This window comes from Rhincodon typus, chromosome 26 (assembly GCF_021869965.1).
Source record: "Rhincodon typus isolate 14 chromosome 26, sRhiTyp1.1, whole genome shotgun sequence".
In the NCBI taxonomy this organism is placed as follows: Eukaryota; Metazoa; Chordata; class Chondrichthyes; order Orectolobiformes; family Rhincodontidae; genus Rhincodon; species Rhincodon typus.
The window spans coordinates 27,989,911-28,007,396 of record NC_063357.1 but is presented as its reverse complement, the minus strand read 5'-3'; the positions used below and the strand labels follow the sequence as shown (position 1 = coordinate 28,007,396).

Sequence of the window (17,486 nt, the reverse complement as noted above, 5' to 3'; positions counted from 1 at the left end):
CCAGGATGTTGCCTCAGATGGAGAAATTGAGCTATAAGGACAGACTAGATAGGCTTCGATTGTCTTATCCAGAGCAGCAAAGACTGAGGCGGTGGGGGGGGAGGCATGACTGATGTGTATAAGATTATGAGGAGTATGGACAGCGTGAATAGAAAGCAGCCATTCCCCTAGGTTGAGGCATCAAACATGAGGGGGCATAATTTTATGGTAAGGGGCAGGAAATTCAGAGGGGATTTGGGAAAACTTTTTAACTCAATTGCTGGTGGGAATCTGGAATGCTCTACCTGGGATGGTAGTGGAGGCTGGAAACCATACAATCTTTAAAAGATACTTGGATGATCAATTTGTATATCATAACATTCAAGGATATGGGACAAGTGCAGGAAATTGGGATTGGCGCACTTTTAGTAGTTGTTGTGTCGATGCAGACTCGATGGGCCAAAGGACCTTTTCTGTGCTGTGTGCATCTATAATATTTGTCAAATATATTCAGAAGAGAAGGTGCAGCTTCAAATGCTGTAGGGAAAATACTTCAAAACTGGCACATCACAATCCACAATTAGGAAGAACTTAGAGATTGCCAGGCTCAGGACCATCAGCAACTTACAAATGAGTAGCTCAGGTTAGAATGTGTGCTGTCTTATTCTCATTGAAGTCTAATCTTTTTAAATTAAATTATTTGATGTTGGAGATGAGAATTATATTTCAAGGAAGAGCAACAGAGCAAAAAGGGATCTGCTTTTCAAATAGGACAGTGAAAATTGAGTGGTTTGGAAAAGAGTGCTGCAAATCTCCACTTTTCAACAATGCTAACGTTTACATGATTTCTTACTGGAATAACATGTCACAAATGCTTCACAGGAGATCAATAAAACAAAATCGACACTAAGCCACTTAAGGTGATATTAGCACAAATGACAAAAAGCTTGGTCAAAGAGGTGGGTTTAAGGAGTAGCTGAAAGTAAGCGAGAGGTAGGAACATTAGGGAGGGATTTCCAGAGTTTAGAGTCTGCACAGCTGAATGCATGACCACCAATGATAGAACAGTGGGAATAGCTGGAAAAGCTCAGGTCTGGCAGCATCCATGGAAAGAAAACAGGGTCAATGGTTCAGGTCCAGTGACCCTTCTTCAGAAGAGCAAAGATTTGGATGACCTCAAGTTGGTGGACGGTGGAATGGGGGAGGCTTTTCAGGACTAGATTAGAATAGCCAAGAGTTGAAGTAACAAAGGCATGAATCAGCAGATCAGCTAAAACGGGCTATCTTGGGCAATTTGACAGTGATGGATATCAGTGGTCATAATGATGGTGCATATATGTGGGTGGAAGCCTATCTTTGAGTCAAATGTGATACCAAGTTTGCAAACAGTCTGTTTTAGTCTCAGACAGTTGCTAAGGAGAAAGAGGGTGGTTAGTTAGTAAACGGAGTCTGAATTGATGGACTGAAGATAATGGCTTCAGTGAGGAGTGATGACTCCAGGTTTAAAGGGGAGAGAGAGGCAGCACCTAATGAGAAAAAAAGTACACAATAATGGCCAACAGAGGGGGGCCAGGAAGTGAAAATTTCGAAAAGAAGCTTGGTACAATGCCTCAGTTTAGAGGTCTGAGCTAAAGTTTACATTGGCTCTGAAAAGCATGTGGTTTCCTGTAATGGACACTGAATATATTATCTTTAACTGTTGTGTTCTGCAGAAGCCTGGCAAGTGGTGTGCCATGCATGTCCACATAGCATGGCAGATATACCATCACCAGCAGAAGGTCAAGGTCAGTCTCTGTTCAAAATTCCATTCATGTTCTATTCATGCTGTCTCACCTTAAATGGTTATATGTTTGCAATTGTTATTAGGGACAAAGCTACAATGGTGACCTGAACAAGAAGTGATGGCACAAACCATTCAAGTGATGCACTATAAGGACCCACCTAATCAACAGGTTTCCATGATATATACAAACAAGTCAAGCAACTTAGGAAAACAGCTGAAGTCTTTTTTTATTCACTTATGGGACATGGGTATCGCTGGCTGGCCAGCATTTATTGCCCATCCCTAGTTTCTTAAGAGCTGAGTGCCTACCTAGATTTTTTTTTGAATGGAACCTCACTCATTTAAATTTCCTTGTTATAATGTTCACCAGTTCTTTGCAAGGTTTATTGTCACTTAGCCTGAGTCTTTTAGCACCTCAGTGGATGATGAATGTCATTCATTGGGAGCAGTATTCCAGGGTATTAGTCATTCTAGAAAGGTCCTAAGCACATTGTGTGATACCTGTCAGCTTTTTTTCCCCCACACAGTTCCCTAACCTTTTCTCATTTATCATCAAATTCTTCATTGTTTTATTTCCATGTTCTGCAACACCTCCAGGATCCAATCCAAATGATTTTTCAGACAGAATAAATCCAGATGAATTAGTATTGGACTACCCTGTTGCAGTCCACGATGGCCATGAGCTTAGAGCAGGAATTCCCATTTCTTTGTGTTAAACTTGTGTCTCACTCTTGAAGGTTCTCAGATTAATCAATTGGAAAAACCATACTTCCACGTTAAGGTGTCCTCTTCCAAGGTTCTGACATATCACAGAACTGAGTTAGATGGAGTTTTATATTGCATTGTAATCATTCTTTGGGTAGCTTTATTCATGTCTATAATAGGAAAAGCTCCATACACCAGAGCAGACACTAAGACATAGCAAGATCAAAGTGACTCGTTAAATAAAGACCCAAGCATTTCCATCATTGTAGTCAAATTAATACAATATTGATGGAATTGTTGACTAAACAAAACGATCAATTATATTATGACAGGTCCAGATATGAGACGAGAAAAAAGTTCAGTGATGTAAAGCTTTGGAAGCCATAGCCTCACATAAGCCATATCCCAGTCACTCCCACTGACCCACACCCATTCAATTCTCGTAGTTTACATCCCTAATATTTCTGTCAGTCCACATCCCATTCACTTGTTAGTGCACATCCCAATCACTCCTGTTTTTCTGCATCTCCATCATTCCTGATAGTCTACTTCTTAATTAGTTATATTGGTTTGCATTCCGATCTTTCCCAGTAGACCAAAATCCTGGTACCTGAGTCCCATCTTCACATGAAATTTTTAATTTCTATCATTGCTAATGTGAATTGTCTAAGATCGATGTTTAACTTGGCTGGATAAATTGTGAAAATTCTGAATAAACGGTGGGACTGTAGTTTACAATGTTTTTCTTGTGTTTCGGAATCACCACAACAGGTTTTATGGTGGAAAGTAGGGAGGATTTCCCTCCACCGCTTACTGCCAGTATGTGAGACCACCCTGCCCCCAGCAAGAAACTGCATCTCCCCACTCTGCACAGCAATAGACCCTGCCACCAAATGTAGAGAGTAGCTCTCAGGACTAAGCTCCTTTGTTCTGACTCTCCCTGCAGGAATAGACCACACTCTCCCATAACTCCAGAAACCCAGATAACAATTCTGATAATTCAAAATGTATTATTTCAAAGAGGAAATTTGAAAAGTTTGGATTAAGCAATGTAAACAACCTCGTACTATGTGCAGTTATTTTGAAAGAGTAATTATTGGATCGTTTTAATTAAGGTTGAATGCAGAGTCACCGCTGATTGGAACATACATTAGTTTGTCAAATAAGTCAGCATGATTTTGTAAATAAAACGGGAAAGCATTAGAAATTCTCAGCAGGTTTGGCAGTATCTGTAGGGAGATCACGATTCAGACTGTTGCCCATTTTCTCAGACTTTTACTAAAGGAGCACTGAATATGAGGTGGTGAGACATAAATTGACCAGGCTGTTTTTGATTTTGCACCTTACAGCAGCAGATGCAGTCTGATCCACACAAACTTGACTTTGGCCTGAAACCGGAGTTCCTAAGCCGGCCGCCAGGCCCCAGCATGTTTGGAGCTATCCATCATCCCCATGAGCTGGCTCGCCCAGCAACTCTCTTCTCCACAGCTGGTAAGGAATTGCACTTAATAATATGGTCATCCGCTCATCAGTGACTGAATGGCAGCAATCTTCTCCTAGCCTTATTGCCAGGAGGTCAAATTCGTGAATAGTTTGTCGTGTTGCCAGTTTTCCGTATCTTGCCTGTACAAATACCTATATCCACTAGATGGCACTATTCACATTCAGTACACCCACCAAACCCCCCACCCCCCCCCCCCCAGCCCCCACCCCCCAAACCAACAAAGTTAACCTGGTGCACAATCTACTTTTTTGCAGTGGAAAGTGAAAAGCAGTAAATTCCAACAACTACGTTTTCACAAAGTTCCGTGTGTTTTCTTAAATAAAGGATGTTTAAAAGCATTTATTTTCAGCAAAGTCTGTGTTAGTAGATTTGAACAGTCACACTGTCGACTTGTTATAAATTGGGTTCAGAGTTCAGAATATCAGTAAGTTCCTGAGGGAAAATTTCTCTATTATTTTATAACAAGGACTGCTTCTAATGCGCTCATGGGCTGGTAAAGTGCTTTAAGACGTGCTGAGGTCGTGAAAGATGCTAGAGCAACGCAAGTTCATCCATTGATCAAGAGGGAATAGAGTCCAGACGGCATATCTAATTGGCTTGCTTCTCCCCTGGGGTTCTCATACTTTCATAGCCTTTCTGTGCGTATTGTCACATTTCTCACAGTAGGTCTCAGTCCACACTGGAACCTACCTGACTAACCAAATCACACTTTAATTACACTCTCCCTCATTAGAAGCTCGATATTACTGGAGGGATCTTTGTCTTTCTGCTTTGCCTATTTCTTTGCCTGTTCCTTCCTCTTTCCTTGTCTCTCACTCATTCTTGCTCAGTCATCTCTCCATATTTCTTTATTTATTTCTTATTACATGTCTCCTCTTTTTTATTATTCATTAATGGGATGAGGGCGTTGCTGGCTAGTCAGCATTTATTGCCCATCCCTAATTGCCCAGAGGCTAGTTAAGAGTCAACACATTGCTGTGGGTCTGGAGTCGCATGTAGGCCAGACCAGGTATGGATGGCAGTTTCCTTCACCTGAAGGACATCAGTGAGTCAGGTGGGCTTTTCCGACAATTGACAATGGATTCACGGTCATCATTAGAGTCATAATTCAACACTTTTTCTAATTGAATTCAAATTCCATCATTGGCAATGGCAGGTTCGAAGCCGGGTCCCCAGAACATTACCTGGGTCTCTAGGTTAACAGTCCAGCAATAATATGACTAGGTTGTCACCTCCCCTATCTCTACCCTTTCGAACTTGTCTCTGTTTCTCTGCATTTCTATTTTTGCCTCTGTCGATTGCCCCCACCCCAGTCCAATTTATTTGTGCTTCACTTACTCAGTCTGAATCTCAGATTAAATTTGTTACTGACTGTACTTAGAAAAACTTTTAAACATTGTCTTATTTTTAACAGATCACACACATATTTCATTTTTGAAGGTGGCATTCTCCACTAACCTGCATCAGTCATTGGGATTAGAAACCTTCAAAATGAAAGCATAACCAATCCAGACTTCATTAATATTATGATGAATCTCGTTGATACCTTTTAAGATGCAAAAACAAGTGTATTACCTCATGAAATAGCTTGGCGAACCAAATGCTGGATGGATGCAGGTCATGGTGAACAGTTTTGTGTGAATGCTTCTTTGAAGAAAACTGTCTTCTCTGTCTCTTTGCAGGTACCACACATCCCAGTGGAAACCCTTTCGGACCTCCGCCTCATCACAACAGCTTCTTGAGTCCAGCTTCTCACTTAGGTAATCATGGGCTGGCTGGTGTTTGGGAAAGAATTGGGAAAACAGTTCGCAGACTGAAACAACTGCCGACAAGTTAGCATGTACAGTACAGTCTACTCCACTTAAGCGTACACTCATGGAAACAGGTCCAAATTTGGCCCGGTTGGTTACAGCTGCATGATGATAATTCAGCATTTAATGGCAAAATTCAGTGGAAAGTATGCTTCCTTTCAGGGCACAATTTTCCTTCTTCTAAGTGTGCGCGGGTGTGCCTGTAAGGTGATGACCAACATGCAGCCCCACCTACCCTATCACCCACCCATCAGCCCGTTAGGGGTGACAGGCAGGCAAAGGACATCACAGGCTGCCCACCAGTAAATAGCTGGCAGCCTGTGAGCCACAATGTCTGCTGGTTGAGGCCAACTCCTCAGGGGATCCAAAAACAAGAAGGTCGATCTATCTCCTCCTCTTCCTGGAAGTCATTTGCAGGATGTGTGTGTTCAGGACAGTTGGATTTACAAGACCTTGCTTTCCCACCCGCAGCCCCTCACCCATGCACCCCGCCCACATCCCCTGTAATTGGAGTATTTAGGGAATTGGCATCCTGTTCCCTAACTGGGCAGACAGGTTGCCACGGTTTCCCAGTCAGAGAAAGGAGCCACCTTCCTCTCGCATGGTCAAGGAGGTAGCAGGTTAAAGTCCCTTAGTTGACCATTAATTGACCTTAATCACTGGCAAATTAAGAAAGTCCCCCAGCGGGTAATTGTGGTGAGAATGAGGTGAGTTTCTCTAAAGGGCAAACCCCACCCATTATTTCCGTTTCTCATCAGCTCCGGAGATGGTAAAACCACACCCAGCGTCCTTGTCATGCTTATCAATGGACATGTAGCCCTTGAGCTATTTAAGTTGCCTTACACTGTAATGCCATTGCAAATAGAATATGGCATTTCAGAAAACGTCTCTTCTTTTTGCAGCGGTGTACTTTAGACTTGTCCTACTCACGATAGTCATATAAATAGTTATTTACAATTGGTCACCTAGGCGCAAAATGTGAGTGATTCCAGCAATTTGTGTTTGCGCGTTTCGATGCGTTGTGTCAGAAAAATGGTAGCATTCAAGGTTGTAGAAATGTTGCTAAGAATTGTGTGTTTGTGATCATGGGCTGCAGTGCCACAAAGTGCCAGATGGTGGTGGTGTTGGGAACATTTAATTCCACAAACTTGGCAACCTCAACAGCTGTTGTGTCCCAAAACACAAAATTGAAAAGCGGAAGGGAAAATCTAACAGGATGGTGAATTTTTTTTTGATTCAAAGCATTCCTCCTTTTTAAATCAGAAAACAATAGCTGGCACCTTTAGGAAACAAATTGTTGTTGGAATGGAAAGACTGCTGAGGTGGTTTTTTAAGTCTGTGGTGGGCTGCTCCACTGACATTAATTATAGGGAGCATTGCCTTGCATCCCAATGGGAGAACCATTACAATTGGCACTGGGTGCCATTTCAGGCGAGTCTGAGCGCTGTTCTGAAACCAAGGTCAGAAAATACTTCGGAATAAGGTTCCCACTTCAGGTTGGCTGCAATCCTGGAGTTTCAATGCATGGCTCACTCCCTCTTATCAAAGCCCAGCACCTTTCTGTGCCAGTTGAGATGCCAACAACTTGCATCACCAGGTTGAATGATTCCTGATGTCAGATGAACACATTTCTTTCCCAGCTCCAAAATGTTACAGTGACTATACAAGGAATCTTCATTCTCTTTTTGATTTCCTCCCAATTTGCTCCCAGCAGTGAGGAGGAGACGCTAATTAATTAAACAAATCTGCCGTGACAAGAAAATTGAGGTTTTCAAATGTTTCAGAGAGAATATGCTTTTTACAAACAGTGGTAATGTCACTGAAATGCTCGCTGGGTGGCAGTGCTGAGCTTGGAGAAGTTACTTCTCAACTGTTTCTGTGGCCAACCTGGTTGTGACTCTGTCTAATGCACCCCACCCACATGTGCAGGATGGGAATGTGGCTTTTAAGCTGGCACCCAGCCCCGGTGTGCTGTAAATGAAAGCTAGTGAGGCCACCAGAGCCAAAGCAATACACTGGGGAGGAGTGCTTGAGATTAGCTTTCCAAGTGCTGACTGTGTTTTGGAATTTTGCATGCATCTGTTTTTGACCTTCTATTTTAGTCATACTTCAGTACTTGTTTGTAATTTGCCCAAATCTGATCTCCTTTCAAGGGTTGTCCTTCGTATAGCCAATATCAACATTTTCTTTTTAATTCTGTGGGAAAAGGCGGTTTTTTTTAAAATTGTGCTGAAAATAAGCTGACCATACTTGACAGTGAAGTGTTAAAATTAAAGCCCATCAGCTTTTCAGAGATAATGTCCTTAAGATAAATTGTAGTTTGCAGCCGTTCAAAAGCGCATCAATATCTGCACAGCCTTTGCAGTATGGGCTACATTTCACTAATGGCATAATGTTACTGGTGTAACTGCACAGATAGATCATAGTGGCTATTCTTAATAGCAGTATCCTCCTCCATTGGGAACAAACATGCTGTGATTTCTGAGCAGCAGCACTGCCACTTGCTTTGTAGTTCTGCAATTTCTTTTTAAGTTTTCTTTCCAAATCATGGAATTTCATTGGCACGGATATAACCAGCTATAATCAAACAAGGGCCTGGTTAAACTGATTTATTGGCTTAGAAATTTGAGGTATAACACGAGCACCAAGGCATCCAAATGCTGAGCGACTCGTGCACTTTTAGCCTTAAGTCCCTCATCCACAATATCCATGCAAGTATCAGAAGAGGCATCTAGGATACACGCCATGACGTTAGTTCCTTTAATGTGCAAAGAGGTGAGCATAACCCCTGTTTTCAGCTTGTTCCACCAAGCTGGTTGGCAGCTTTTAGCAGAAGAGCCAGGTCCACGTGTGCCCTATCTAGCAGTTGTATTTTGAAATTAATTTTCAATGCCCTCCTGTTTGATGCAATGCCTCAGGAATAAGCCTTGTCTCACGTCAATGTGTACGCACTCCAATTGTTCCCCACTGTTGAATCAGAAGCAGGGCTTTGGACAAACTTATACCTGGAGACTTCTCTTTTCAAATGTATGAAGTTAATGTGTCTTAAATAGAATTTGGATAAAAAGAATCCAGGAACTTTTGGTGAGGTGGCTCTACTAACCAATACTTGTCTGTAATTCTATTTGAAAATAAATTGAACTATGTTGAAAAGGCCATATCAACATGATGGACAAATAAAGATGGACCATGTAACCTTTCTGATCAGTGATTATCTTGTATCCTTGTGGAGGATAGTTGGTTGGAGATCACAGGTGGAGGAACAGCTCATCCATATTATACCTACTAGGTGGTGTATTTACATCATAGCTGTGTTAATAGAAAGAGAGAGAATGAATTGAGTACCGCTAACAGTAATAATTGAATAAGATTGCTGGAATACCTGGTCTGGTGGAAGTGAATTATTACAAAAAATAGGAAATTCATGAAGGATGATTGAGTGCAACCCAATACTCAACACAATAAGAAGCTTGGCATTTCCCACACAGGGGAAAGATTACAAGGAAAAGTAACTCCCAGCAGCTCAATCGGGCATCCACAGGAGTGGAATTCTCAGGCCTGAGGCAAATATTGGCTAATCTTATTAGTTTGCTGGGAATGATGTACAATGAATTCTAAAGAGAGAGAGAGAGCAAACAAAGAGTTTTAGTGAGGAGGGGAGAAACGTGAAGAAAGGAATTGAAGCAGCTGAAAAGGAAAATGGAAAGCTAAAAAAGAAACCTGAGTGAAACACAACAGCGCTGTGGTGTCTAATAAATTGACGAAGCATCATTTTCAACATACACGATGATGAATTAGCGGCATCTGACTGGGAAATATGCCTTCCACTTTTGTGTACAACCTGAACTTTCAGTTTTCAAGAAGTCATTTCCTGTGTGGTCGAGGTGGAATGGCTTAATTTCCCACTTACACACTTATCTGATTATTGCAGTAGGAAGGCATTGAGTGTTGTAGGGATATCTGAAAGACTAGTCTGAGCCCCCTCCCCTGAGATTTTTAATTGCTTGTTCATGGTTTGTCAAGTGAGGTATTGAAACTCAGTCCTAAAATCTAATGTAAAATTCAACTCCATTCTGCTGATAGTTTTAGGGTCACATGTTTGATATTAAAATAAAGTCAGTCTGAAATCACAACTGAGCCAGATTTTTTCGAATAGAATAGAGTCAAATTTAGAACCTTGGCTATAGGATGCAATCCAGATCCAGTCAAGGTCACAGGTCACAAATAACTACCAAATAAGGCACTTTTCGTGGATGTGAGATTGGATACATCCAACTGTTCACCAATGGGAAAGAGGTGAAATGTTCAATATTTTACAGTTTCAGAGCAAAATGTCTGTTTTAAAAATATGTTTTTTACAGTTGTACATTCTCCTCAGACGTTTTCACATTTTTTAATGACATTTCTTCCCAGCATGCTATATATGTTTAGCCCCTGACCAAAAAATATTCTTGGAATTACTCCAGAGCTTCACTGAGAACATTTGAGACAGCTGTTTGAAGCAAGAAACTAATTTTTCCTTGTCTTCAACAACAACTTACCTTTATATAGCAAATTTGACAGAGCAAAATGCCTCAAGATGTTCAACAACAGCAATATCACCAAAAAAAACGTAGGCAGAAAAGACATTGTCAAGACTGATGACCAAACGTTTTATTGAAGAACTAGGTTTTAAGGCCTGGCTGAAAGGAGGAGAGAGAAGTAAAGAGCTGGAGTTATTTCAATGGTTAATGCGAAAGCAGGCATATTTCAAGGATTGGAGAAACCTGAAAGGCTTGTTGAACCAAAGAGTGTTACAAAAATGGGAAAGGATTTCAACAAGGGTATGGATTTTATAATTGACATATTGCTGAACAGGGAGCCTTTGTAGGTCAGCTAGCAGAGGGTTGAGTGTCGGGGGAATGGCGGTTGGCGTGAGTTAAGATTTGGGCAGTTGTATTCGATGAGCACAAGTTTATGCATGGTGCCAATTTGGAGGTCAGGTGGGAGAGCATTGGCATAGTCAAGTTCAGAATTTGCAGATAGGGATGAGGGTTTCAGCAGCAAAAGAGCTGAGACAGGGTCAAAACTGATTGATACAGACATAGGAATAGGCACCCCTGGTGATTGAGTAAGCAGCTGATGGTCAGTTTATCATGGGGCCAAGCATTTTTGGATATATTTCTAATCGACCTGTTATAAGGGAGCAGGTGGAACTTGAACTTGTGTCAAAAAAAAACAAAGAAATGCAGACGCTGGAAGTCAGAAACGAAAACAGAAATTCCTGAGAAAACTCAGCAGGTCTGGTGGCCTCTGTGGAGAGAAAGCAGAGTTAACGTTTCCAGTCCAGTCACCCTTCTTCAGAAACATATGGGTTGTGAATTGTCCAGCTCAACTTCAACATCTCGCTGCCCAGGGTGGAAATAGTGGCTCGGCAATGGAGTTTGGGAAAGGGACCAATGACAAATTCAGTGGTACCTGAGAAGAGTTGCAGAGATCACCATAATTAGTTACCCCACACCACAGGATGTACTGTTTATGCCTGCTCATTCCAATGTGTTTAGTACTCGGGAAAGATTAAAGGAACCCTTGACTGACTGGACATCAATAAGAGGCCAGCAGGAAGAACACCACTTAGCCTGTTCAAGCTATCCAGCATCTCTTAGATAGGGACAGCAGCAACGAAGTATAAATCTACTGATCCCTTTTATAAAGTCAGCAGTCCTCCTCCCAAAACTGCCACCTGTCAGTACTGTTACTGTTGTCGATCAGCCAGCCAGCCCATGCAGAGCCCTGTTAACATGTTCAAACCGAGTGTCAGGCCCTTTCCTGAGGAATTATTTTCCAAAACCACCAGCAGTCTCTTTCATTGGAAGTCAGCAGCAAGTGAGGTTGTGTTGGGCAGGAGCACTTCGCTAGGTAAAGGCACAGGGAAGGCAGACCCAATAATGGGAATGCGTTAGGGCAGATGTCTCACATTGTTCCACACTGACTTTCAAGTTGCTGTTGGAAAAACCATGTTCAGATAAGGCCTCTGGATGAGAGCCCTTGTCTCCACCTTCTTCTTCCTCCCTCTTTCAATAGCATCGCCCACTCTGCGTGTAGACTGTTCACTCTCCAAATCACGCTGCTTGCTACTGAACCCATGTATGGGAGCAGCCGGTTTGCAAAAGCCTTGCAAATCAGTAAAAACCCATTCTGCAGCTTTGCTCCCTGGAGATATTGGCAACTACACAAAGCACCAAATACCTGTGGTATTGAGTCACAACCCAGAAAGGGATCTACCAGCAACTAACCCGTAAGAAGCAGATAGCATTAAGTAACATTGCTGTTGTGAAAGGGTGTCTTTCCTGCTGCTGAACCCGAGTGCAGCTGTATTAAACTAAGAAAGATCATTAACTGGAGTGTTGACTTAGGGTTCATGTGGCACTGTGGGAGCATCCCTATCTGTGAATTAGGAGACCTCTGTTCAATTCCCATCTGCTCCAGAGATGTGTAAGAATATCTCTGGATGTTTTGATTTGAAAATGTCCAACTGAGTGCATGCAATTTTGCTCCCACATGGAGCAGTTGAAGCAAATGGAATTTGTGCATTTAAATGAAAGTTAGATTGTGCACGTGAGAGAGCGGAATAGAACAGTATGATGAAGTAGGGTGGGAAAAGGTTCCTGTGAAACATGTTTCCGTTCTGGAAACAGCTATACAATTCTGTGGATGCAATGGCTGTCTTACAACTATTCCAGATGACAGGATACTCCAAGGTGCAACATTGTGTACACAGCAACATTAGCTTGCTCTACATAGTTCAAGCAGCTATTCTCTGCATGCACTAATGCCCTCATCAACATGATGCCCAGGGTGATTCACCCCATAAATTCCATATTAAAGCTCTAAGGATGCTCATAGCACCCAGCCAACCCTATTTTCTCACTCAGTGGCTTTAATCTTTCCATATTTGGTTGGAGGAAATGTCTGCTTATCTAATTTTGGATGTCAGAGATGGTGGAAGGATTTGGAGAGATGGTACCTCAAAAATCAACCTTCAATATTTTTTCTGTTTCTGTGGGGTGATGATGAGTTTTAGCTCACTACTGCCCACTTCCCCAATTCCCTAACAGTTTGTCTGGGGTTGGGTTTCCATGGCCTAAGTCAATGAACACAAGCTCACACCATTTCTCCTCATTGATAATTAAGTGGATTAATTTTCTGATGATTGGTACAAGTGACGAAGACGTTGGAACAGAAATTGTACTTGGTCAGAACACACCCTATAGTAATTTCCAGACGAGTGGCACCGAGGGTGCAAAAGATCCCACATGAATAGCTGGGAACTTCATTGGAACAGAATTGAATTTAAATTTCCCATATTTACCAGGATTTCTCGGTAGAACTATGCCACTGGAGAGTGCATTTCACAAGAGAAGCAGTGATGATGCCATTCCAGGTGGTGCCAACTGATGGTTGGTCAAACTGCACCATAAGCATGGCACTGCCAACAGCTGTTGGGTACATATAACAACTGTTAGTTTTTACATCTTGGATATTTTACAGGCTGCAACTTTGGAGTCATCATAAAATTCAGCAAGTGATGCACCAGGCAGCTTATGAGTCACTTGCAAGAATAAACTACTTCAACTTGTTCTCCATGGTAACCGACCACAACAACACAATGAGTGAACGAGCGGAAACTCTGTTCTTTGGATAAGAGACTGAGAGTTGACCTGATAGTAGTCTGTAAAATTATGAAAGAATTCTGTAGGGTAGATATTGCAAAGCCCCTTCCGCTTGTGGTATAATTGCAAACCAAGGGCCATAAATATAAGTGACATAATAGGTCCAATAAGATAAGCAGGGAAATATTTCCTTAGAGATAGCAGTGCATGCAATTTTGCTCCCACATGGTGCAGTTGAAGCAAATGGAATTTGTGGATTTAAATGAAAGTTAGATTGTGCACGTGAGAGAGCGCAATAGAACAGTATGACGAAGTAGGGTGGGAAAAGGTTCCTTTGAAACATGTTTCCATTCTGGAAACAGCTGTACAATTCTGTGGATGCAATGGCTGTCTTACAACTATTCCAGATGACAGGATACTCCAGAGCCCAACAGGATCTTGTCAACAATTTCACTATCTTGTTGAACACACATGGGCAATGAATATGCAGCTTGTTTCTGACTATCAGATACAGCATAATGCAGCCTTCTGTGTTTGAGTCAGGAAGAGGAGTGTAAGATTGACTGTTATGCTTCGACCCCATAGTTCACAGCTGCTCTTGGGCAACCAGGAGCACGTGATGGCTAGGAATATGAAGATTCAAGCGTAATTTACTCGATGTCCTGATAAAGGTCTGACTTGTCCTCAGATCCTATCAAGCAAAGGCCTTCCATTTCATCATTGCTACATACTTTGCCACAGTGCGAAGCAATAAAGAACAAGAACAACCAGCCAGTGGCTGACCACTATGTACAGGAACTGGCTAAACAACACCTGTATAAGCACCTTTGTGGACAGTTAGCACAATACACAAGGCCCTGTTGCAGGTCAAGTCTTTGTATATCCCAGTCACCCAGTGCATCTCTACATTGTGTTCACACTAGAGAGTATACCCTCTCCTCTATTACCAGTTGCAGCAAAGAAACTCTCATGGGTTTTATTGCTTTCTGCTGTTGACCCATTCATCAACATTGTGCTAAGAACATTCCAGTTCCAACAGTGACAAAAATGTTTAAAAAAATGTTTTCATCAGTCTCTGGATATCTTAGGTACAGCAATGTCATGTGACTTACTTCTGTGTTGTGGGAAATAAAGTTAAACTACAGCATTATTTTGATCAATTTATAATGAGGAATGGGGGATGTGGATATGTAAGTGAATGGCAGAGGGATTCAGCAGATATCTGTTGGAATTGGCAAGTGATAGAGGAAATTTGCATGTAGTAATGTTTCATTGTAAATTTAGCAAAAATCCATTACATTTCCTCAGAAGAATTTCCAAATTTCCTCAGAAGAAGTGCATTCATACAGCAAAAATATACCACAAAATTCAAGATCACACAATCTTCTACCATCCTATTTAGCAGTATTGTTCCCATGACAGTGTCTCGATGCCTACAACAGCTACTAAGGTACCTCTGTCCTCTGGAAATCCAGATCACATTTGTGTCAGTTCCTTTCAGAGTGGTCCAGTATACCATTTGCTTTTCATCATAAGTGCTGATGATTATTGTATCATATCAAGCAAGGTGGTTAGGGCAGCTTCTGAAGGTCAAAGACCTAACAGAATTTGTCTGCTTCATAAACCAGTTCAATCTCCTTTAGCATCACCATTTATTCCAAATTGGTTTCCTTGGACTTATTGAATCCGTTTCGTGTCACTGCAAACATTGATGACATCGGTGGGAGGAGCCCTTGAATGTGTCTGGACGGGGTGGGGTGGGAAGGGCTCCTACTAGATCAGAGGAAATTAGAATCAGGTTGGTGGTTTATGCACAGTAGAAACCTTTCCACACAATAAGGGAGCTCTTTCTAATGAAGGAATCACTATGCTTTTGGGCTGGTGACTGGAATTTCATGATGCGTCAATCTCCTCTCCAGCGAACATCCTGTGTTGTGGATGTATCCACTATTTAACTTGTTATTTCTAAATATGGAGGAGACAGAAAATAGAGATGCTAATTCAAATTCTGTGAAATGATTCATGCTTTTGGGATGTGTAAATGGTGAAATGTCCCCTTTAATTGCAGCTTGAACAAAGTCTCATCTCTATCTCAACTTGACATCACTATTACTGATATACTCCTGACTGTGGGTGGCCATTCCAACTTCCTGTTAGATAAGTTTAGTTAAGTTGAAGGATTAATTTTAATTGCAGTTAGAAACATTTTTTTAAAATTAAATGATTTTGATCGAAGGAGTAACTGGTGGACACGTATTGGTTTGTATTTTTTAGAGCCCTTTAATAGACCAAGTGGTTTGAGTGGTCTGAGATCCTTAAGTAACAGCGCCTTTGGTGGACTGGGGAACCCTTCAATCAGTGAGTATTTCTGTCCTTTCAGTTCTTTGTATGACTTTCTCATGTTTTACGTTGAGAAGTGATACTTTGGCTGAGACTTGAGCAATACTAAGTCAGTACTGAGAGTTATAGCACAGCCAGGATTGTTTAGCCATAAAGCAAAGCCAACACCGTGCTGGTGTACTAAAAGTGAGATAAGTGTATGCTCTTGACCTTGTCATTAGACTAGATTGCATCTGTGTGGATCACACCCGTTACAAGCTAGGTGTGCCACATCTATACATTGTACCATTCTGTATACCTGTGTTTCACACCTGCATGCACTATGCAGTCTGTGCATGTGCCACATCTGTGTATATTATCCCATCTATTCCTAACCTGGGTAGATCTTTCCTAGGATCATACCTGTATATACTGCACCTATCTGTGCATATTACACCTGTTGGTTGCAGCTTTCTTCACTACTGTTGTATGTTGTTGTTGTGTAGTATATCTTTGTCACGTACAATCTGTGAATATTTGTATTATGCTTGTGCATACGACGTCAATGCTATACTTGTATGCTACTTATATAGAAAGTATTTGTGTATGTTGGTGTCAATACTGTGTATGTCATGTCTGAATTCATTGCATCTATCTTTAGCTGACCTCTCTGAACACAGTATCCCTTTTCCTGTTCTTTTGTATCATCCTTGAATGAGAAATGTTTTAGAAAATCTGCGTTAAAGTATTACACCGAATATTGGATTGTATCTGTCTCCATGAATGCAGGCTACATTGCCAGGCCTTGTCCACGGCATCATGCATCCTATTCAAGCCAAACATTGAATGACAGCAGATGTTTGGACCCATTACACTGTGGGTCACTTCCACAAGAGGGTGTGCATTTTCAAAATCAAAAGAGGAGCTCAAATATTTTAAGTTAAAGCAGATTAAGTTTCCGATAACTCTGACTTCACTACAGAAACTCTGACACAAATGAAGGTCCCTGAGCTCCTAAACTGTCTCTGAGTTTCCAGTCTCCTTTCACTCTTTATCCTTCTCCTTGTACTTAGCGGTATATTCACAATCACTTTCCCCAGAGCAGTACCTCATTCTATTGGCGATAGTGTACGTTGGCAGTTCTTTTACTGGATTCTTGTTCCATGTTTTTTTTTATTTTGATAAATTCAACTTTATATTGTGTTTCGGATGTGCACTATTATGGATTTCTTGCAATTATCAACCCTTGTTTTCCTTTACCTTCACTTGTTTCGATAGGTTGCCATTCCATGTTGTAATTTTGGGAATGTCTGGAAGATCCCATGATGAGTGGACTCCATTCATGTATCCATGAGTTTATAGAGGATTCAAACTGAGCATTTATGGTTCGCAATTATAATAGAGACACACTCAAAGGACTGTGCTGAGTCACATTGTGCGTTTCTCGGATTGGTGGAGTTTGAGCTCATATTTATGTCGCTGACTCCACATACACTGCCCTGATCTGAATTATCCCATGTTACAAACCCTCCTATACTCGAGTTCTGTAATTTACGAACATTTCTTGTACTTCTTGAGAGAAATGTCAATGTATAGTTAGATGTGCTGATGGAATATGCGATATTAAAAGAACTTCAAAACACATAGTGGTATGAATGAATTATTCTGTTGATAATGCTGGGTTGTCTTATATGATAGGATAGGACTGCTGTCTGCTTATATGATAGGATAGG

General features: G+C 41.4%; 1 protein-coding gene across 1 annotated transcript in view; it reads left to right on the top strand.

Annotated features, from left to right (window-relative positions):
* Positions 1 to 1,634: 1,634 nt before the first annotated feature.
* The window catches only part of auts2a (activator of transcription and developmental regulator AUTS2 a), a 30,450-nt gene continuing 14,598 nt past the window's right edge, over positions 1,635 to 17,486 (top strand). Inside the window, exons 1-4 of the mRNA XM_048612369.1 lie at positions 1,635 to 1,763; positions 3,817 to 3,958; positions 5,654 to 5,731; positions 15,709 to 15,792. Coding sequence (XP_048468326.1) covers positions 1,635 to 1,763; positions 3,817 to 3,958; positions 5,654 to 5,731; positions 15,709 to 15,792 — 433 coding nt within the window. The remainder of the gene's footprint in view (positions 1,764 to 3,816; positions 3,959 to 5,653; positions 5,732 to 15,708; positions 15,793 to 17,486) is intronic.